Source organism: Bos javanicus, chromosome 18, assembly GCF_032452875.1.
Source record: "Bos javanicus breed banteng chromosome 18, ARS-OSU_banteng_1.0, whole genome shotgun sequence".
Taxonomy (NCBI): domain Eukaryota; kingdom Metazoa; phylum Chordata; class Mammalia; order Artiodactyla; family Bovidae; genus Bos; species Bos javanicus.
Genome location: NC_083885.1, coordinates 25,989,917 through 26,012,009, shown reverse-complemented (window position 1 = coordinate 26,012,009; position 22,093 = coordinate 25,989,917). Strand labels below are relative to the sequence as shown.

The following is a 22,093-nucleotide window of genomic DNA, read 5'->3' as shown; positions in this document are numbered from 1 at the left end:
CAAGCCAGATTGCCTAGGATCCACAGGCTGAGTTTTGATGACTGAGGTCCCCTTCCTCTTCTCTCCCCAGTTACATTCGCTGTTACTACTGGGCTGTGAAGACCCTCATCACCATCGGCGGCCTGCCCGACCCCAGGACGCTCTTTGAAATTGTCTTCCAGGGTCTAAACTATTTCACGGGCGTCTTCGCTTTCTCCGTGATGATCGGACAGGTAGCTGGGCCACTAGTCTGTCCCGACCCACCTGCCTGCAGGGCCCCTCTCCCTCCCGCCGCTGCCAGGAACATCACCATCTGTGCCCCTTCCTTCCAGACCAAGCCCAGGAAAGAGCACTGGGCAGAGAGTCAGGAGCCTGGAGCTCTGGGACCTGTGAGGTGAAGGGGTGGTGATGGAGGCGTAGGTCCCACTTCCTCACTGAAGGTTCTTCTCGTTTGAAATGTCAGTCTCTGGGGTATCTGGAGAGCTGGGGCCAGTGGCTTTCTGCAGAGGCTGAGAATTTGGGCTGTTCGCTTGGAGAGAAGCCCATGGTGGATTCTAATGTGCTGGGCCCTGGCGTGAGGCTCACCTTGTAGCAGTGTATGAGGTGACACCAGGGGTGCTCAGTGTTGCCTTTGAGGGGCTCTGCCCCAAGGACCAGCGCACCTGGCTCACATTTCCTCGTGCGGGTGGTCAAAGTGGCCTCTGAGGGGTCACACTGGCACCAGAATCAGCCCAGCCCAGAGAGACCAGCCCTTCTTGAGTGGCCCCAGAGACCTAAGCCCACCTGAAGGGCCAGGAGCCTCGCTCCTCCACGTCTGCCCTGAAGGCAGAACATCCTGGGTCAGCGAAACCTTTTAAGTGTGGACATGGGTTTCCCCTCTCTCCTGATCTCCTAACAGCCCTGCAAGCGTGCACCTGGACGCCTGTGTTACATTAATGTGCCCACAACCCATGTCCCTGAAGCCCGGCCCCACCCTGACCCAGTGGCCGCCCTGACCACCACCCCCCTGGCCCCCAGATGAGAGACGTAGTGGGGGCCGCCACCGCGGGACAGACCTACTACCGCAGCTGCATGGACAGCACCGTGAAGTATATGAACTTCTACAAGATCCCCAGGTCCGTGCAGAACCGGGTCAAGACCTGGTACGAATACACCTGGCACTCCCAAGGCATGCTGGGTAAGACACGCCCCTCCTGGGCCCCGCCCTCCTGGGCCCCGCCCTCCTGGGCCCCGCCCTCCTGGGCCCCGCCCTCCTGGGCCCCGCCCTCCTGGGCCCCGCCCTCCTGGGCCCCGCCCTCCTGGGCCCCGCCCTCCTGGGCCCCGCCCTCCTGGGCCCCGCCCTCCTGGGCCCCGCCCTCCTGGGCCCCGCCCTCCTGGGCCCCGCCCTCCTGGGCCCCGCCCTCCTGGGCCCCGCCCTCCTGGGCCCCGCCCTCCTGGGCCCCGCCCTCCTGGGCCCCGCCCTCCTGGGCCCCGCCCTCCTGGGCCCCGCCCTCCTGGGCCCCGCCCTTGTCCTCTGTCCTTGGGGCCCTGAGCTTGGGGGCCTCTCGGGGCTGCAGCCCCAACATGTAAGTGAGAGATGCCTGGGGAGGCCTTGGGAGGTGCCCATTCAAAGTTGGACGTGCAGTTGGAACCAGGAAAGGAAGAAGTCTGTCTCTGTCTCTCTCACATTTCTTGCTCTCCATATACAAGAAGTTGCTAAGTCGGGTCTGACTCTTTTGTGACCCCATGGACTGTAGCCTGCCAGGTTCCTCCATCCGTGGGATTTTTCAGGCAAGAATACTGAAGTGTGTTACCATTTCCTTCTACAGGGCATCTTTCTGACCCAGGGTTTGAACCCAGGTCTCCTGCATTGCAGGCAGATTCTTTACCACTGAGCCATCAGAGAAGCCTGTATACATCAGAGAAGCATGTATACATATACATCTATACATACAATATATATTTTATAAATTAAAAAAAATTTCTTTTCAGATCATTTTCCATTATAGTTTATCACAATAATTTTATAGTTGTTTGTCATGCTTTGCTTCTGAAATTGGCTAAAACAACACATGTTCATTCACTGTGGTTCAGCTTTCTTGTCAGCGATGAGGTATGCTCAGTAATTCTTGCAAAGTGGGAGAATCTTACCCATAAATTGTTTCCAAATGTAGTGAAGTTCTTACGGATTCTGAATGGAATCCTTAAGGAAATTTGACATGCTAATTATATGTTAATTGACCTTTGTCCCCCCTGTTTCCTTTTTATCTTTGTGCTAAGTTGCTTCAGTTGTGTTGGACTGTTTGTGAATTTATGGACTACAGCCCTCCAGGCTCCTCTGTCAGTGGGATTCTCCAGGCAAGGATACTGGAGTGGGTCGCCATGCCCTTCTCCAGGAGATCTTCTTGACCCAGGGATTGAACCTGCATCTTTTGTGTCTTCTGCATTGGCAGGGGAATTTCTTTACCACTAACACCACCCGAGTTAGTAATTTTGTTTTTGTGCTTCCCAGGTGGCCCTACTATTAAAGCATCTGTCTGTATGCTTTCCACTTACATTTACAGTATTCTTGCCTGTAAAATCCCATGGACAGAGGATCCTGGTGGGCTACAGTCCACAGGGTCACAAAGAGTCAGGTACAACTGAGCACACGTACACACATGCACACAGTTTTGTTTTCAGAGCCTAGGCATCATTTGGGAAGGCTCTCAAAAGCTTGTGGACCACTGGCACAGTGCCTTAGAGTCCCCCAAGGCCCTCAGCAAAATGAAAAGGCCCCCCTTCACCTCCATGGGGTTCTGTCTGGTCTCAAAGAAGCCGTACTTGAGGCCCACAGTCTCCTGAGCTGGGGTTTTTGTCAAGTCTGTGGACAATGCACTTAATCATAGTAGTTTCCAAGGCATGTTCACTTCCACTGCCTCATTCCATCCCAGGGACAGCCTGTGAATTCAATATCATTGGCCCTTTTCACAGGGGCACATGGTAAAGACCAGAGAGGGCTCTGACCTGCCCAGGGTTGCACAGACCCAGCACTTGAGCCCTAAGCTAATGTACAGTGGGCAGAGCATGGGACTGGGGTCCTGGGGTGCATCTCTGTCTCCAGTTACCAACCTTCACTCTGTGCCAGGCTCTCCACTGTGAGCACGGACACCATGGTAGACAGACATACTGCTCTTCCAGGATAGGTTCTGAAGTCACCGGGCCTGAGTGGGGCCCTGATTCCATCCCCAAGCTGTGTGGCTGTGGGCAAGTCACTGACCTCCTGAGCTGTCCTTTATTTGTCTGTGAGGTGGGTTTTAGTAGTGGGCACCTCTTGGGCTGCTGGGAGAAGTTAATGAAATCATCTTGGTAAAGCACTCTGTAAAACAGTGCCTGGCACATAGTACATCCTCCAGGTACTTTAGTTCTTGCAAATGCCGTTCTTATAATGTAAGTGGAGAAGACAGATCCTCAGCAAGCAACTGCAGTAAAGGGTGTGATACGTGCTATGGGACAGGGACTGATAACATAATAGCTGGGTGGGAGGATGTCAAGGGAAGGCTTCCTGGAGGAGGTGACATGAGTGCTGGGTTCTGAAGCATGAGTAGGGATTAGCCAGGAAAGCAAAGGGGGTTGTTCCCAGCAAAGGGAACGGCATGGGCAAAGGCCTGGAGGCAGAGAGCATACCCTCCCGATCAGGGGTGATTCTGAGTGGCAGAGGAATGGCACGCCGGGTGCCCAGCCAGTGCAGCGTGGGCTCGGCACTGTGTGTGTGAAGGAGGGGCCTGGCCGTGCCTCTGACCCTTGCAGGGTCTCATTTGCAGATGAGTCAGAGCTGATGGTGCAGCTTCCAGACAAGATGCGGCTGGACCTCGCCATCGACGTGAACTATTCCATCGTCAGCAAAGTGGCACTCTTCCAGGTATGGCCTGCCCAGTGCCCCACTCTCAGGACTCTGGAAGGCCCCGAGCCCATGCCTTCCTCTAAATGGCTCCTTCCCCTCCTCTCGGGGCCAGGGCTGTGACCGGCAGATGATCTTTGACATGCTGAAGAGGCTGCGCTCTGTAGTCTACCTGCCCAATGACTACGTGTGCAAGAAGGTGAGTGGCCAGGGCGGCTGCAAGGCAGTCTGGGTTTCGCAGCCCCTGCCCATCAGAGCTGGGCTGGAGGGGGCCCCTGGGAAGGTGATGAGGTTTGCAGGTGCAGGCAGAGCGGAATTGCTGGGAGGAGAGGCGGGTGGCAAGCTGACCCCAGGGCTCCCGGCTTGCTTGGCAGGAGGAGCTCCGGGCACAAGCTCAGATGCGTCTCAGCCTGGCTCCTTCCTCACGGTACCACGGGGACCAGGATGAGGAACCCCACTTTACAGAAGAGGAAAGTGAGGAGCCAAAAGAGGGTCGGGGTCTTGACTGTGTACATGGAACTGCTTCCAGGGTCTTGGTCTTCCTGTCAGGAAAACGGGGCTGGACAGGGGAGGGATAGGTCAGAGGTTGCAAACTGATGGTCCTTGCCAAGGAGCCAGCCCACAATGTCTCATGGATTGTTTCCTTCCCACACACCCGGTTTAATCTAAAAATAAAGTTTTGAATTAGTCTCCAACCTGTAAAAAATGGGAAGGTTTCAGGAATTCCCTGGTGGTCCAGTGGTTAGCATGTGGTATTTCCACTGCTGTGACCCAGGTTCAATCCTTGGTTAGGGAACTAGGATCCTGTTAGCTGTGCAGTACAGCCAAAAAAAAAAAGGGGGAAGGTTTCACATAAAAATCCAGATTCCTGGCTGAAAACAGAGAATTGGCCAGCACTGAGCCCCACTTTCCCAAATAGCAAGAGTCCTCTGGAGTGGAGAAGGGAATGGCTCTGAAGAGATGCCCCATGCCCCACCACTCCCGACTGCCCTACTGGCTCCCTTCTCTCCTTTACGTCACCTACCTGATCCTGGGGAACATATGGATTTGAATCCCAGGGCTAGACAGTCTCTAAGGCCCCTTCTGCTCCATTTTTTGGGATTTAAGGTGAGACTGAGGTCACTTGGTGACTGAGTGGTCAGGGTAGGGGAGCAGGAACCAGATTTCAGAGCTGTTAATAAGGCTTAGTGTGTGTACAGAGGTGGAAATATTGCTCAAACCCCCCCTGTAAGACTCAGGAACTCCCAGCCCCAGAAGCCCTGACTCCAAGGTGTATGCTGCACAACAGCATACAGTTGGAAGCAAAGAGCTGAAGGAAGAGGGACAAGGATGCTGTAAATGGATGAGAATTCAAAGCTGCAGCCTTCGAGGCCAAGAGAGGTTTGGGAGCAATAGAGTGATTTGTCTGACATTGGAGCCACTTCCTAGCTGTGCAGCCTTGGGGAAGCAGCTTGCCCTCTCTGAATCTGACTCTTTTCATAGGTAAAGTATGGATATTAATAGTATCTCCCTCATGGGGTGGTTGTGAGAATTAAAATATATGAGCATATGGAGTCTGGCACCATGGCTGGCAGAGTTGGTGCCATTGCTGTAGCTAGTATCCTCGTGGGTAATGTAGACTTGACTTTGGATGAGAGTGAATCAGATTGTTGGGGAGTTTGCAGAGGAAGCCGAACACTTGGTGAACATGTGTGAATGGCGCCCTCTGCTGACAGGTTTTGTTCTGTGACAATCTCACTGAGACACACCCCCTGGGCCACCCCGGGGCTGCTTAGTGAGATGAGGGTGAGTGCTTTAGACACCTCATATTTCAGCACCTTTTCAAATTGGACTCCGAAACAGGGGAAGGAGAGTTTATTCTTTTTTGTTAAGAAGGCCATGCATGTGTGAGATGCCCAAGAAACATTTGTCAAATGAATCGAAAGCAAAAGCCACTTACCTGTCCTTGGTCTCTGTCTCTCCTTAAACACGCCAGGTATGACCAATAGGTAGCTGGCCAGGGTGATGGCCCCTGAGGGCATGGGGATTAGAAGGTGCTTGGCAGACTGGCTATTTCTGATTGTAGTCTGAAGCAAGTCATTCATTCATTCCTTTGGTTTAATTTGGGACTAAGACTAAATTGTATCAGTCTACTAGGGCTGCCATAACAAAGTACCACAAACACAATGGCTTGCACGACAGAAACGCATTGACTCACAGTTCTGGAGGCCAGAAGTCCAAGGTCCAAGTGTCAGTGGGGTCGGTGCCTTCTGAGAACAGTGAGCGAAGGATCTCCTGACGGTCTCCTCCCAGTGTCTCTTCACACCACCTTCCCTGTGTGCCTGACTTTGTACCCAAAGGCCCCTTTATGAGGACACCAGTCCTATTGGGTTAGGGGCTCCCCCAACTCCAGCACGACCTCATCTTCACTTAATTCTTTACACCTCTGATGACCCTTTTTCCAAATAAGGCCACATTCTGAGGAGCTGGGTGCTAGGACAGCGACATATGAATTTGTGGGGGCACTCAGTTCAACAAGTAACAGCCATGAGCTCTGAACCAGACTGCCTGGGTTCAAATCCCGGCTCTGCCTTGCTGAACTTTGGGACCTTGGGCAGAGTTCCTACCTCGAGGGCTGTTGAGGACTAAGTGGTCTCAGCCACACAAAGCACTTAGAGCAGCACCTGGCACAGAAAAGAGATAGGTAAATGCTGGCCATTCTCGTTCATGCTATCATTCCCATGTCAGTTAGCAAATGCCTCCCAAGGACCTGGTAGGATGTGGGGGAGTCACAGGTATCGGCCGACTGTGTGAACAGTATGGGCTTTTCCATGCCTCGGGGCCCTCCATGGTATGCACAATTGGGAATCTGTCAAATACCCCTACACCTGGGCCTCCTTATCTAGCACTTTCTGTCATACCACTAAGTCCCTACCATAATCCTGCCAATTAGGCAGGCTGGCAGGGTGGGGGTGGTCACTCTGCCCAATCCACAGATGGAGAGACTGAGGCCCCCGAGGGGAACCACATGCCAAGTCAGCTGAAGGGCTGGTCCACAGAGCTGTGCCACCAGTGTCCAGGCCCAGCCCTGCTGCTTCTGTGGTCGCCTTTGGTGATGACAGGGGGACCGCCCCTTCTCTGTTTCAGGGGGAGATAGGCCGGGAAATGTACATCATCCAGGCGGGGCAGGTGCAGGTCTTGGGTGGCCCGGATGGGAAATCCGTGCTGGTGACGCTGAAGGCTGGATCTGTGTTCGGAGAAATAAGGTCAGAGTGGGGTGAGATGAGGGCCCTGGGCAAAGGCTGGGGAAGGGGGTGTGACCAGTCGGGGGGACCACGTCCTCAAGGGCCCTTTGGTGGGTCTGAGGAAGCCACGGTGCAGGCAGCACCGGCACTTGCTGGCATGTGAGAGAGGTGGGCCTGATACCGACCAGGGTGTAGAAATTGGGGAGGCCAGAGAAGAAATCAGGCAAGGCTTTATTGGGGCCCCAGCCGCACAAGAGGGAGAAGGAACAAGCAAAAGTTTCCCTTGCTCACTTGCTCCCTAAGGTGGGGTGGGGGGGTGAGCTGGTTACTTATATGGGCTCAAGGTAGGGGTGTGTTCAGGGGTTGGGCCAGAGGGGTGGCTAGGCTATCAAGGAGGAGACGTTTGTCCAGGTGCAAGCATTGCAGCCCTGAAGTAAAGGGCCCCAGGTCCCAGCCTGTCTCAGGCCCAGCTCTCACCCACCTGAGGCCATCATGGTGCTCCAGGCAGGGGTGAAAATGAAGATGCTGGTGTGATCAAAACCACAGCCTTGAAGGGCCTCACCTCCCTCTCATCTCTGCCCCAGCTTGCTGGCTGTAGGGGGCGGGAACCGGCGCACAGCTAACGTGGTGGCCCATGGGTTTACCAACCTCTTCATTCTGGATAAGAAGGACCTGAATGAAATTCTGGTGCATTATCCCGAGTCTCAGAAGTTGCTCCGCAAGAAGGCCAGGTACATTTTTTTTTTAAATTAAAATCCATGTAGACTTTAATATGCACTTTTCTTAAGGACTCAGACTTTCTTTTACATAACCATAGTACCTTTCTCAAAATTAGGAAATTGGAGATTGAAACAATACTGTTATTTCACCTTTAATCCATAATCTAAATTTCCTAATTGTTCCAAGAGGGTCTTTTATAGCTTTTCTTTTCTTCTCTTCCTGGATCCCCTTTGCACGACATTGCCATGTTAGTCTCCTTTGATCTGGGACCAGAGTCCCAGATCTTTATTGATCTTAACTTCTCTGAAGAGGACAGGCCAGTTATTTTGCAGAATACCCCTCCATTAAGTTTTTTGGGAAAAGATTTATTTATTTATTTATGGCTGTGCTGGGTCTTCACTGCTGCACACGTGCTTCCTCTGGTTGTGGCCAGCGGGGGCTTCTCTCTACTTGCAGTGCTCAGGCTTCTCATGGCAGTGGCTTCTCTTGTAGAGCGTGGGCTGGAGTGCTGGCTCAGGAGTTGTGGCACACAGGCTTAGTTGCTAATGGCATGTGGGCCAGGGATTGAACCCACATCCCCTGCATTGGCAGGCAGACTCTTTACCACTGAGCCACCAGGGAAGTCCCCTCCATTTAAGTTTACGTGATGTTAATGTTTTCTCATCATTATCTTCAGGCTCTGCGTTTGAGGCAGAAATTACTGAGAAGTGATGTTGTGTCCTTCTCAGTACAGCATATTGAGAGGCACGTGGCGCTGCTTTCTCACTATACTGATGATTTTTACTCTGATCACTGGTTAAATTTTCCACACATTAAAGTTACTATTTTTCTCTTTGAAATTAGTAAGTAATGAGTGAGAAGTCAAGATGATTTAGATTTCCTGTTCCTCACCTTGCTTTCACTCACTACTTTCAGCCTCCAATGAAGGTTCCTTGCAATGATTGCCATGATGGTTGCAAATGGTGATTTTCTATCTCCATCCTGCCTTCTACATTTAACTAGTGTCCTACTATATGGAAGAACTTTCTTTTCTTTCCCATTTATTTATTTATCTATTTATAAAGATACAGATTTGCTTTATTCCATGAATATCCTGTTACAATCATGGTTTTGATGCTCCAGCTGTTCCAGACTGGCCACTGGCCACCTCTTCAGGCTGGGTATAGTGAACTTTTGTTACGGCCCTGTTATATTTTAGCGCTTTTTTGCTTACAGACATAATAAGTTGCCCTAGATTCATCTTATACTTTCCCTGCTGTGTCCCTGGATAGGGTCATTTCTCCAAGGAGGCTTGATTCCTTTTAGAGGGGAATGGTTTTCAGAAACTAAGGTCTGAATAGTCCCTGGTAGCTCAGCTGGTAAAGAGTCTGTCTGCAATGGAGGAGACCCCGGTTCAATTCCTGGGTTGGGAAGATCCCCTGGAGAAGGGATAGACTACCCACTTCAGTATTCTTGGGCTTCCCTGGTGGCTCAGATGGTAAAGAATCTGCCTGCAATGCTGGAGACCTGGGTTCTATCCCTGGGTTGGGAATATCCCTGGAGAAGGGAACAGCTACTCACTCCAGTATTCTGGCCTGGAGAATTCCATGGACTGAATAGTCCATGGGGTCACAAAGAGTATGACATGACTGAGTGACTTTCACTCACTCACTCATTGCTACTGGGTTGCTACTAGGCCTTCACAGTGGATAGAGCTGGGAAATATGCCCACATGTACAGCTGGAAAAGGTACCCACATGTATATTTTTGTGTATAAATGCAAATATATACATATATGTACATCATATACATAAACATCAACATTTTTTTTTGTCTGTGTCTATCTATATCTCTATTTCCATCTAACAATTTCGATCCAGTATCACAGAGTCCATTCTAATCTCCTTTTCCAGATTTGTAAATTTCTTTGTCAACACTGAGAAATTTGACTCCCTTTATCCTCATTACATTTATTCGTTTGTTCTGTCCTACAGTATAATGTAGTACCAGAATTCCTATCCCACACTATTGGAAAGAAGAAAGCCTTAAGTAGAGAGTAGTTCTTTGGCCTGAGTACCTATGATATACGTGTTGTATTCAGAGTTGTTTGGATTGATTCTCTGTTTCCTTTACTGTGATTGTTCTGTTCATTTGAGGTACAGCTAGGTTCATATGTTTCATTTTTCATTTCATTTTAGTGTTTCCCCACTTTGATCTTGGTTGATTTTAAGTGTTTGGAATATGTAGAACATTAACATGGCAGAAGTCTACAAAACAGTACACTCAGAGTCCCAAATACCTGCACTTGTTGCCACTCACCCTCTATAGGAGCCTAATCTCATTAGTTTCTGCTTTTTTCTTCCTGTGTTTCTCTTTGCAAAAATAGGAAGATTCGTGACCGTTTCGTTATTTTCCTTTCTGTCTTACACAAAGGGTAGCATACTGTAGATTCTCTTTTGCACCTCGCTTGACTTTTTTCATGTGACAATAAATCCCGGAAAACATTCTCTGAGTCTACAGACAGTCCTCGTTCCTTTTAACAACTGCAAAACATTCCTATGAATGGGCATGTAGGCTAGTTCCAATAGTTTTCAATTATAGATAGTACTGCAATGAATAAACTCATGCATGTGTATTTTGTATTGTTGGGGGATTGGTAGGTTTTTTTGTGGCTGTGCTGTGCAACTTGTGGGATCTTAGTTTCTCAGCCAGGGACTGAACCCTGCCCCCGGCAGTGAAAGCCTGAAATCCTAACCACTGGACTGCTAGGGAATCCCCTGGAATAGGCAAGAAAAGCAGTTGTTTTGCTTTCAAACCCAGAAGATCAGGTTTTAAATTGAGCAATGGATGCAGCTTGATGTGGTAGAAAACAGACTTGGGAGAGTGGTAGGATTCAAATGCTGTCTGTGTGCAGTACTGGCTGTGTGACCTCGGAAAAGGTGCTTTCCCTTCTGGTCTCAGTTTCTCCACTGGAAAACAAGAGTGATCACTTTGTTGTGGAGCCAATTAAATAAAAAGTGTCCGTGAATGTCTCCAGCAGGGGGCCCAGCACACAAGAGAGCTCAACGTATGTTAATAATAATGATTGTTCCTCTTTATCCATTGAATTTTCTCTATAATTTTCCATGGGATAATATCTTTTTAATCCACCTATCTGGTATTTCCTCCCATAGCTTTTATCATATATTCATATTTTCCACTTCAGTCACCATGAATAAACTACACCGAGAGTGATCATGATCGAGGGGAAAAACTCACCAGTATCCATTCATACAGCACAATAATTTGTTGAGCTGATATGTTGAGGCCCTGGGGACACAGCAGAGACCAAACAAAGCTTATGTTCTAGCTGGGGAGACCAACAGTGGAGAAATGAGTGACTATGTGATATGTCACCTGGAGATAAAGGCCATAAGGAAATATAAAGCCACCTGAGGAGACAGAGGTGATGGAGGGAGCTATGTGAGATAAGTTGGTCAGGAAGAGTCATTCTGAGGACATGGGACTTAGGTGGAGACCTGCCCAGAGTGAAGGAGTGAGCTGCCTACAAGGAAAAGCATGCCAAGGGGAGGGAACAGCATGTGCGAAGGTTCAGAGGAGGCACAGACTTGGTGTTACACAGAGGCCAGCAACAAAATGAGCATAGGTTGTTATGGGGTGGGAGGAGTGGAAGGGGTGAGATTGGGTAGGGCCTTGTAGGGGAAGTCTCATCTATAGCTTTAGTTTTTATTCTGGGGGAGACGGGAGCTATGCAGGGTTTTATACTGCAGAATAACTTGCTGTGACTTGAGTTTTTAATGAAATGCCTTTGGCAGCTCCCAGATGAGTGGAAGCAGTGTCAACCTTAGAGCATAATACAGACAAGGCACTGGGGTCTCCTGGGGAAGGAAGCTGCCCCGTAACTCATTTTACCTGGCTGCTCACAGAGCAGCCACCGGGCCCTTCCAATGGCTGGTCTACCTGAGCTTCCGCCAAAGAAACAGGAAATAAAAATAAAGTCAATTAACATATAAGTAGCATATTCAAATTTTGCCAAGTCTGCCTGCTTCATCCTACCCTCCTGAGGGAGAATCCACCCTCATTATTCATGGATTCTGTATGTGCAATTCACCTACTCATTAAATTTATTCATAACCCCCAAATCAATACTCAAAGGCTTATAGGGACGTGTGCCCTATTCGCAGACGTGTGCCCAGTGGCAAAAATTTGAGTCATTGAAGTGCACTTTCTAGCTAAATTGAAGAAGGTGACACTCTGCCTTCTTATTTCAGCTCAGATTGTAAACAAGTGTCTTTCTGTGGTCCACTTCGTACCATATTTTTCACATTTTTGTGAATTTTTTTGGTGATTTCACTATTAAAATGGCCCCAGGTGTAGTGCTGAAGTGAGGCCTCATGTTTCCACGTGCAGGCCTGAGTCACAGAGCCACACGTTCGTTGTAAATGAATCAACAATATTAAATAAGATGTCTTTAAAAGAGACCACACACACACATAAGACAAGGTTACAAAATGATCAGTTAATGAAAATGTTGTGTTGAGAGGCTCACAGTAACCAAATCCTGTATTTTCCCAAAAGCCATTGCTCAGTAGTCACTAATTCTGTGTCTGCAGACGCTTGACAGGGCTTAACTACCGCGGATAATGAGAACTGACTTTAAGTCTGAGAACGGGCACCAGGTTCCCCCTCCCCTTCCCTTCCTGCCCCCTGCAAGAGGAGCATGGCTCAGAAAAGCCATACTTAGAGCTGCCATCCCATCCCTCTACCGGGCTTAGGTGTGGGTTTGGGGGTCCCACAGAGGCCTCGCTCCTGGCTGTGCCTGCAGTGTGCTGGCCAGAGGCAACCAGAGGAAGGAGGAGGGGCTGGTGGGCCATGCCACACAGAGGGGGCAGTGACATGGCTCTTCAGAGGCTGCTTCTCTGGACAGGCAAGCTTCAGGAGAGAGGCAGGGGGTCACAGATGAACTCTGCCCACCCAAGGAGAGATGGGGCTGAGAACCACAGGGCCTGGGGATGTCTGAGTTGGTGAGAGCCCTGCGTGGGATTCTGTCCAAGCTGCCCACTTTACAGATGGGGGACCCAAGGCCACAAAGATGTGAGATGCTCCCCTCTCTGACTCGGCCACTCCAAGAAACGAGGCAACAGGGTCTCACGCATGCTGCTGTCTCCAGGGGTGAATTATACAGTAATTATAGAGAAATGCATGTCAGCTGAAAATGAGGATAAATTTCCTTAATCTGGAAACGTCCCAGAAGTTAGCTCAATGTTTCAAAACAGAGACAGCCATTAGCAATCAGCAAAGGTCCCATAGCTGCTGCCTCCATGTCATTTGAGTACCACGCTGAGCCTTCCCACGGACCGCCGTGCTGTGAATTATGGACTCAGATAACACAGGTGGCAATGCCAGGCCTGGAAGAGACCCCTCAAGATTATTGTGTTTGCGGCCTCCCGGGGGAGCCCCAGCTAGACAATGCAAGTCTCGGGCAATTAATATCAATATGCACTATTTAAATCCATTGCATCTGATTAGATAAGCAGCTAGTAATGGCTTCATTTTTAAACAAACAAGTTTTGCTGGAACCCTGATGAATGAATTTGCCAATTAGTCGCCTAGGCCCGCTGGACTGCAGGCGAAACTCATTTGTTCTTGAGCCAAACCACTCACCACATATCAGCAGCCTTAACAATTCCTTAGAAAAGGCCAGAGCTCTCTTTGATGGAACATTCTTTCCTTATTTAGAGAAGCAGAGTGGTATATTGCATTGAGATCTGGGTTGTAATTCTGTCTCTGCCACCTCTTGCAACCTTGGGCATGTCACTCATTTCATACTGAACCTCAGTTTCCCCAGTTCTTTTAGGTATAATAATCCCTCTGGCCAGCACACTGCAGGCACAGCCAGAAGCAAGGCCTCTGTGGGATCCCCAAACTCACACCTACCCTGTGGAGTATTGTCAGCATCCAAGAAGATAATTAATGTGATATTCCTTTGTAATCATTAAGACATGGGGTACTGGGGTCAAAGGCATGGGTTTGAGTTCCAACTCTGCTACTTCCCAGCTGTGTGGCCTTGGGAAAATTACTCACTCTCTCTGGGCTTCCATATCTTCATTTGAAATGAGGGAGACTAATAGGACCTTCCTGCGAGGATTAGTGTGAGGATTATTCTGATAAGAACAGAGAGCGGGTCAGTTATCTATTGTTACCACAAATGGAGTGGCTTAAAACCACGCATATTGATTATCTCAGAGTTTCTAGGGGTCAGAAGTCTGGGGACAGTTTAGGTGCGTCCAGTACAAGGCAGTCATCAAGATGGGGGCCAGAGCTGGGTCTTATCTCAAGTCTCAACTGGGGAAGAATCTTCTTCCAGGGTCCCACAGTTGTTGATTGAATTCCGTTCCTCGTGGCTGTGGGACTGGGGGCAGCTTCTAGTGAGTCATTGGCCAGTGGCCGCCCTCAGGTTTAGGCCTCCCCCAGCATGACTGCTTACTTCATCAAAGCCAGCAGGGGAAGAGTCTTCTTGCAGGACAGAGGCCACAATCCGATGTGACCTACGTTCACAAAAACGACATTTGACCTATGTTCACAAAAACATCTGGTTGTATTCCGTTGGTTGAAACCAAGTCACATGTCCCACCACACTCAAAGGATTGGGGTCACACAGAGGTGTGAACACCAGGAAGGGGGATCACAGGGATCACCAGAGAATCCCTGCCTGTTAAGGTCTGAGCACACAGCCTGACACATATAGACACTCAGTGTTGATGATGGTAAAATGACAATAAAGCCAAAGGAGAAGCAAGAAGCTCGGGCTCTTCTTCCTCTGGGCATCCTATTTCCGATTCCTTATATTAAAGTATCCTGCATCATTTCCTGTGTACCCTCAGAAAAGTCACTCAACCCCTCTGAGCCTCATCTATTAAGTACAGGCAGTAAGACCCCACATCATTATGATTGTTCTGATCGTTCAGTGAGATGTGATGTCCCAAGCATCACTGCGCTGGGCTCAGAAAAGGACTTCAAAACTGTCAGCCAACCCAGCCTGCATCACACAACTCAACTAAAGGGCTCTGTCCGAATGAGTGAGGCTTCGTTCTCTCCCAGAGCTTGCCAGTGATGTTAGCGGATGCTGCTTTCTTTCAGGCGAATGCTGAGAAATAACAACAAGCCCAAGGAGAAGAGCGTGCTTATTCTCCCTCCGCGGGCAGGCACCCCCAAGCTCTTCAATGCCGCCCTGGCCGCAGCAGGAAAGATGGGTGCCAAGGGAGGCAGAGGTGGCAGGCTTGCCCTCCTCAGGGCTCGACTCAAGGAGCTGGCTGCGCTGGAGGCAGCCGCCAGACAGCAGCAGTTGCTGGAACAGGTAATGCAGTTGGAGACCCAGCCACCTGGGCCATTTTAACCATGTGCCAGGGAAAAGGCCTCAGGACCCAGGCGTTCCACTGTAGGACTATTTTTCCTTCTTTGTATCCGTCTGGATTCGTTTGGTTGCAAGTGACAGAAAGGCAACTGACAGTGCAAGCTCGAATCAGCTTGAGAAAACGGGGAGTTTACTGGAGCGGGTCATTGAAAGGTTCAGGCAAGCCTGGATCTACACGTTCAAATGATGCCAACAGGATGAGATCTGCCATTCTGTCACCTCTGCTTCCCTGGCGGGAGGCTCCATTCCCAGGCAGGGCCCCAGGGGCTTGAGATGACACCCCCTAAGGTTACATCCTCCTGGCTGAGCAGCTGCCACAGAAAGTACCTCTTTCCCAGCAGTCCCAACAAGGAGTCCCAGGGTTCATAGTCACTGGACAGAATTGAGTGGAATCATGTCAATTCCTGATGTGTGGAGCACCAAGTGATGCTCTCTGGGGAGGACCGGCTCATGTGCCCACCCCTGGACTGACAGTGGGGAGGGGTTGGGGTGAGGAGTGTTCCCCCAGATGGAAGTTCGGGTGCTGCTGCAGAGGTAGGAGCAGTGGGTGTGGGCAGGGAATGTCCCTCCCCAGACAGTGATGGTCTCATATCTAATGTTGTGTCTGTGACAATTTAAAGGATTTGAAACAGGCATAGTGCCAACAGTCCCCACCCCCTAAGTCTAAAGGGAATTTTTAAATTAGTTCTGGGACTTTTTTCTGTGACTAATGCCAAGAATGCCAATTAGAATGATTGCACTAATTATGGTTGTTCATAACTGTCCTTTAGGAAGGCTGCTGGAAAGGGGCGGGGGATGGGGTTAGGCAGAAGCTCAGTGACGGGGATGGGGGGGCGGATGGCAGTCTACATGACAGAATTCAAAGGAGCCTGGTGAACTCAGTCTCAATCCAGGCTGGTGTCAGAGTCCAGGAGACCTGTTCAGAGGTCATTTGACAGCAGGAGTCAGGGAATGACACCCAAATCACCCAGGGTTCCAAGACATTCTCCAGATACATCCACCAATGGCCCCAGACTGAGAAGAGATGTGACTGTCTGGCTCACAAACTGTTAAGGGCAGGGCCAAGCTGGTTTTTAAAGCTGGGCTCTTATGTGCTGGCTCGTGTGTGGAGTGAGTGAACGTGAGCTCCGACAGTGTTCTCAGCACAGTGAAAGGTTTTATCTGAAACGGGTTAGCAATTTGTTGCTTCTAAGTGTTAGCTCTTCACCCAGGCAGCTTGAAGATGTGCATTAAATTTGCATGCGTGTGCTCATGAAAGACAGTTTTAGAACAACCAGGGCAAAAGGGTGGAGTGCAAGAACTCTAAAACAGCAGCCTAAATACACAGGTCCAAACCCTGTCTCTGTCACCCTGTGTCCTGGGGAAGCTCCTCCAGGACATTCTGGGACCCAGATTTCTCCTGGCTGTCACATGGCGTGACAGAGATGGAGCAGGATACTTCCTTGGATACTTGTATAAAAGCACGTTAAACAAGGTGAAACATTTGGTCAACCTTCCCATGATCCTTCTGGCTCCATTCACAGCAGGATCTCACAAGGGGCCCCACTAGGCATCCTGCCCTGGAAGTATGTTGTCAGAGTTTGGGGGTGGTGAGGTGAAACAGGCACATCAAAAGATGCAGAAACACCAAGACAGGGAGCTGCAGGTCCCAGAACTGCCTTAGTATCTAGGAGCTTCTTGGATAACCTCACCTTTACCCAATTCCCTTCCTGCAGCACCCTCTCACTTGAGTACTCTTCAGGGGGTCTCTAGTCCCCATAAGCACACTGACTGCTCTCATGTGAAACTCCCTAAGAACCATCGGGCCTTCTCCTCTGGGGGCTGTTCCCTCCCCAGCTTCTTCCGACTCAAAGATGGGGTCAGACAGCAGGAGGGGCCGTGGTATCCACAAAGGCTTGGATTTTCACTCACTTCCCTAATTACACCCATAGGAACCTGGGTCCCTTAGAACCCCGCAGGCTGGAGACTGGAGATAGCCACCAAGTCCACAAACACAGGGGCTCAGTTCAGCCTAATGCCAGTGGTACCCAGCCCATTCTTCCCTGGGGGTCTCAACCTTAGAGACCGTTCGAGAAATGTGCAGATCACAACTGCTTCTGCTCTCAGCAGCCTTTACCTTATATTTACTTATCTCTCTTTCTCTCTCTCTCTCTTTTTTTGACTGCACCCTCTGGTTTGTGGGATCTTAGTTCCTTGACCAGAAATTGAACTCAGCCCTGGCAGGGGAAGTGCAGAGTCCTGACTTCTGGACCACCAGGGAATTCTCAGTCTTTACCTTATTTGCTTAGAGTTTTTCTCATACTCCAGCGAACACACATCCAGGCTAACTGGGCAGGGCAGGCCGTCTAAGCTTTGCAGAGGCCTTGGTGGTGGTCCCTCCTGGTCACAGCCTCTCTCTCCTCCCTCAACAGTTCAGTGCAGGGCTCTGCCCTTCATTCCGCATCCTCACTCCAGCTTCCAGCCCTATGGCTCCAGACACCTAAAATATCCCAAAGACCTTCACCAAACGCTGCCCAGACTTTGAATCCTTAAACTTCCCCACGATATATGTTTCTACCAAATACCTGATGCATCTCCGTCCAACATTACAGCTGTTAGATTTCACCTGCGGAGTGCCATGGTCTTCTCAGGGGTCCGAGGATGAGGAAAGTGTCCGAGACCCCTCCAAGACCCCTCTGCCTCACTAGTCACTCTTTCTGGATTCCAGGCCAAGAGCTCGGAAGACGCCGCCGTGGGAGAGGAGGGATCGGCCGCCCCAGAACAGCCTCCGGCTCCAGAGCCGCCGGCCCCAGAGCCCCTGGCCCCAGAGGCCCCCGCCCCAGAGGCCCCGGCCCCAAGCTCTCCACCACCTGCCTCCCAGGAGAGGCCGGAGGGAGACAAGGAGGCCGCGGTGCGGCCAGAGGAGCACCCGGTGCGGATCCACGTGACCCTGGGCCCGGATCCCAGCGAACAGATCCTGTTGGTGGAGGTCCCTGAGAAGCAGGAGGAGGAGAAAAAGGAGGAGGAGACAGAGGAAAAGGAGGAAGGGGAGGAGGCGAGGAAGGAGAAAGAGGAGGAGTAAGGCGGCAGTTAGTGCACTACCCGCTCCCCCAGCCCCAGCAGGTGCCCGCTCCCCACCACCCGGCACCCCACCTCGAGCCCCCGCCCCCTCCTTCCCCCTGCACCCCGCACCCTCCGCTCCCCAAAGGCCAAGACGCTGGTCCGCGATAGTGGCCTCAAGTGCTCGGCCGGTGGTCCTGATCTGACATCAGTTTCTCCATCTCGCGGGGCTGGTATTGAAATTAACAAACTTCATAGTGTCTGTGCTGGGTGAGTTCCCACCGTCACTAGAGAACCCTGCCTCCTCTGCACCTGTAATTATATTTAAGAACAAAATACTTTTCTGTAGGGCTTCAGTACATGGGAAGCCTTGTTGGAGAAACAAAGAGCTGTTGAAAGTTTGGATTTTCCCCTCAGGAATTTGTCTTCCCCTCATTTCAAGAAGAGAAAACATTTCTGGCAGAAGTGGGAGACAGCTATGCTGTTCTTTCGACGACGTGGAGATAGCACACGCATCAGACCCGTGGTCTGGTGCTGTCTCTCTACTGGGCAGTCACATTAGGAACGAAGTGCTCCAGAGGACAGTTAGTACTTCTGCAGACATTATCCCATTGTGCCCAGCGATGCTGTTTCCTTAGAATAGATATAATGGAAATGGTTTACTGGCAAGAGGTTGTGAGCGTTTCTGAGCATCCACTCTGCCAGTTACCTAATCCTCTTCATCAGGGATTAACTCATTACTTGTTTTTGACACCCTTGCTGTAGAGATGATGATGTGTGCTAAGTCACTTCAGTCGTGTCCAACTCTTTTCGACCCCATGGACCATAGCCTGCCAGGTTTCTCTGTGGGATTCTCCAGGCAAGAATACTGGAGTGGATTACCATGCCCTCCTCCCAGGGATCGTCTTTCCAACCCAGAGATCAAACCCAAGTCGCTTATGTCTCCTGCATTGGCACATAAGTTCTTTACCACTAGCGCCACCTGGGAAGCCCTAAGAGATAATGGTAGCAATTTCCACTAAGCCTAGAAGGTGGGGTCTCATGACTAACAACCACTGAAATTTCTGAGCTTTCTCCAGAACAAGTCATGTTGCTTTTATAATGAAAACAGGAAAAAGAGTCACTCAGTCAAATGAATATTTATTGAGAGGATTATATTTGCATACCAAATGGCTCTTTGTGGGGTGTGGGTGATTAAAAACAAAAACTAGGATTGGGCCATTTGTTTCTATCAGCAACAATGAATAAAAAGACCTGGCATTCCAAAAGGTCCTGCCCATTTCATATAAAATTACAGAAACCAGGTGAACTACAGAAAGGGGCCTTTGAAGGCTGGCAAAGTTGTGTTCTTAATCCATCCAATGAAAGCACAGCATTCACTTCCCTGTGAAGAGTAAACAATATGGGAATTCCCAGACTGGCCTAAGTATTGCTAAATCCCAGGGTAACAAACAGATTCCCCTAGTCCCTGTCGTATCATGTGATCGTAGTAATCTTTCTATTGAATATAGCGATGAGCAGTGTTATTAACTGACCTTTCAAAAAGCTTCTATTTATTTTTAAAGGTAATAACCTATTTACTAAGTCACTTCAGTCGTGTCCAACTCTCTGTGACCCTATGGACTGTAGCCCACCAAGCTCCTCTTTTCATGGGATTCTCCAGGCAAGAATACTGGAGTGGATTGCCATGCCTTCCTCCAGGGGATTTTCCCAACCCAGGGATCGAACCCCTGTCTCATTATGTTTCCCGCATTGGCAGGCAGGTTCTTTACCACTAGCGCCACCTGGGAAGCCAATACCATATTTACATATGTACAAAGGATAGTCATTAAAAATTCTCCCTCCCACCCCAGATTCCCAACCTCCTTGGTCCCCTTCCTGGAAGCAACCATGATTATCAGTTTCTTGTTTATTCTTTCAGAGATATTTTTAAGCTTGCACGAGGAAATATGTAAATTCACTCTGATTTCCTTCCTTCCCTCCCTGCTGCTGCTGCTAAGTCGCTTCAGTCGTGTCCGACTCTATGCGACCCCATAGACGGCAGCCCACCAGGCTCCCCCGTCCCTGGGATTCTCCAGGCAAGAACACTGGAGTGGGCTGCCATCTCCTTCTCCAATGCATGAAAGTGAAAAGTGAAAGTGAAGTCGCTCAGTTGTGTCCGACTCTTAGTGACCCCATGGACTGCAGCCTACCAGGCTCCTCCATCCATGGGATTTTCCAGGCAAGAGTACTGGAGTGAGTTGCCATTGCCTTCTCCGCCTTCCCTCCCTACCCACCTCCAAATGGTAACATACTAGAGCTGCTGTTACTTTTCAGTTGATTTATTTTGGAGATTGTTTCCTATCAGAACATAAAGGGCTTGCTTATTTTTTCTGGACTGCAACCTAGCCCATTGTATGGATGTAGCCTAACGCTTAGGGGCTTCCTCTGTGACTCAGCAGTCAAGAATCCGCCTGAAATGCAGGAGAGACGCAGGTTTGATCCCTGGATTGGGAAGTTCCCCTGGAGGAGGGCATGGCAACCCACTCCAATATTCTTGCCTGGAGAATCCCATGGACTGAAGAGCCTGGCGGGCTACAATCCGTGGGGTTGCAAAGAGTCAGACTCGACTGAAGAGGCAGAGAACACGTACACGCACCGTAACACTTCACCTCTCTCCCATTGATGGCCATTTGCATTGTTTCCAGTCATAAGCTATTAAAAATAATGCTGCAGTTAAAAATACTGTACAGATACCATTTCACTGGTAAATACTTTTTAAATAGGAGAAGTCTGGAGGCTTGGGCTAATTTTTTTCTTTACCATCCCCATTCCTCTTTATCATATTTGAACTATATGTTCTACGACCCAAGCATAGAGAGTACTTCCATCTTTACCAAGTATTTCAGATATATCAATCAGCTTATTGCCTTTCAGTAGATGGCAAAAAGTTTCAAAGGCACCTTCACTGTTATCTTCTACTTACTAAGGAGTCTTTGTTATATAAATGTGCTTATTCTTTTAGATATCAACCCTTGAGTGTATACTGCTTATTATATAAAGCGAGAGATTTTTGAGGTTTCCAAGAATTGTCCTGGAAAGAAAATTGATTTTGAAATGAGACCAGCAGTGTCTTAATTTCACTGAGAAATCTCATAAAACTTGATACTTTCACCAACTTTGGATATTAGATAAATTGAATTTGAGGCTGACCTTATTCTCCAAATAGAATGAGATGGGCTGATTGCCAAGATATAGATGATACAGATCAGGAATACTGTTATTCTGCAGCTGAAACAGGACTTTTACTTATATGTGTTGTCTTTACTAATTTAAAATGTTTCAACATTTCCTGCATTTTGGTAGAAAATGAACATCAATTTTTTTTTTAACCACGTAAATATTTTAAATAAGATGAAAACCAAGAAGCTGTTTGCAGTTTCATTATCCCAATGTATTCGGCTCCCTGGAATATTTTCATTCATTTTCTTAGTAAACATGAATATTGTGTTTGCACTCTGGCTTTTATCCTATTATAATGCATTTTAATTAAAAGTATTTAGACAAATGTTCCTGGCTTGTGGATTCGTTTCAGAAAGTGACCAAGTATGACAGACACTTTTATGAGAAAAATGAAGTTTATTTTCCAGCTCAGTCTCCCTAGTTGATCTCCTGTGGACATCCTTGGGGCTATAATCTATCCTGTATTTCTGTTGCTGGACTGATATCCCTTATGAAACTGCCCCTAGTAGTTGAAGTCCCTCAAAAACAGCCCTTTTATGTCCAGTCTTACACAGCCCACTCCTTACAATTTCTCCAACCTCATTAGATGTGTTCTAATGCTGACAAATATATGGGGAAACTGTGGCTGACTTTATTTTTCTGGGCTCCAAAATCACT

The 22,093-nt window shown here is 49.2% G+C and overlaps 1 protein-coding gene across 1 annotated transcript in view; it reads left to right on the top strand.

Annotated features, from left to right (window-relative positions):
• Positions 1-21,765, top strand: part of CNGB1 (cyclic nucleotide gated channel subunit beta 1) — a 72,402-nt gene extending 50,637 nt beyond the window's left edge. The window contains exons 26-33 of the mRNA XM_061387344.1: positions 71-212; positions 997-1,156; positions 3,762-3,859; positions 3,954-4,037; positions 6,965-7,083; positions 7,647-7,793; positions 14,902-15,118; positions 17,883-21,765. Of these exons, the coding sequence (XP_061243328.1) occupies positions 71-212; positions 997-1,156; positions 3,762-3,859; positions 3,954-4,037; positions 6,965-7,083; positions 7,647-7,793; positions 14,902-15,118; positions 17,883-18,236 (1,321 nt within the window). The 3' untranslated portion in view covers positions 18,237-21,765. The remainder of the gene's footprint in view (positions 1-70; positions 213-996; positions 1,157-3,761; positions 3,860-3,953; positions 4,038-6,964; positions 7,084-7,646; positions 7,794-14,901; positions 15,119-17,882) is intronic.
• The last annotated feature ends 328 nt before the right edge of the window (positions 21,766-22,093 follow it).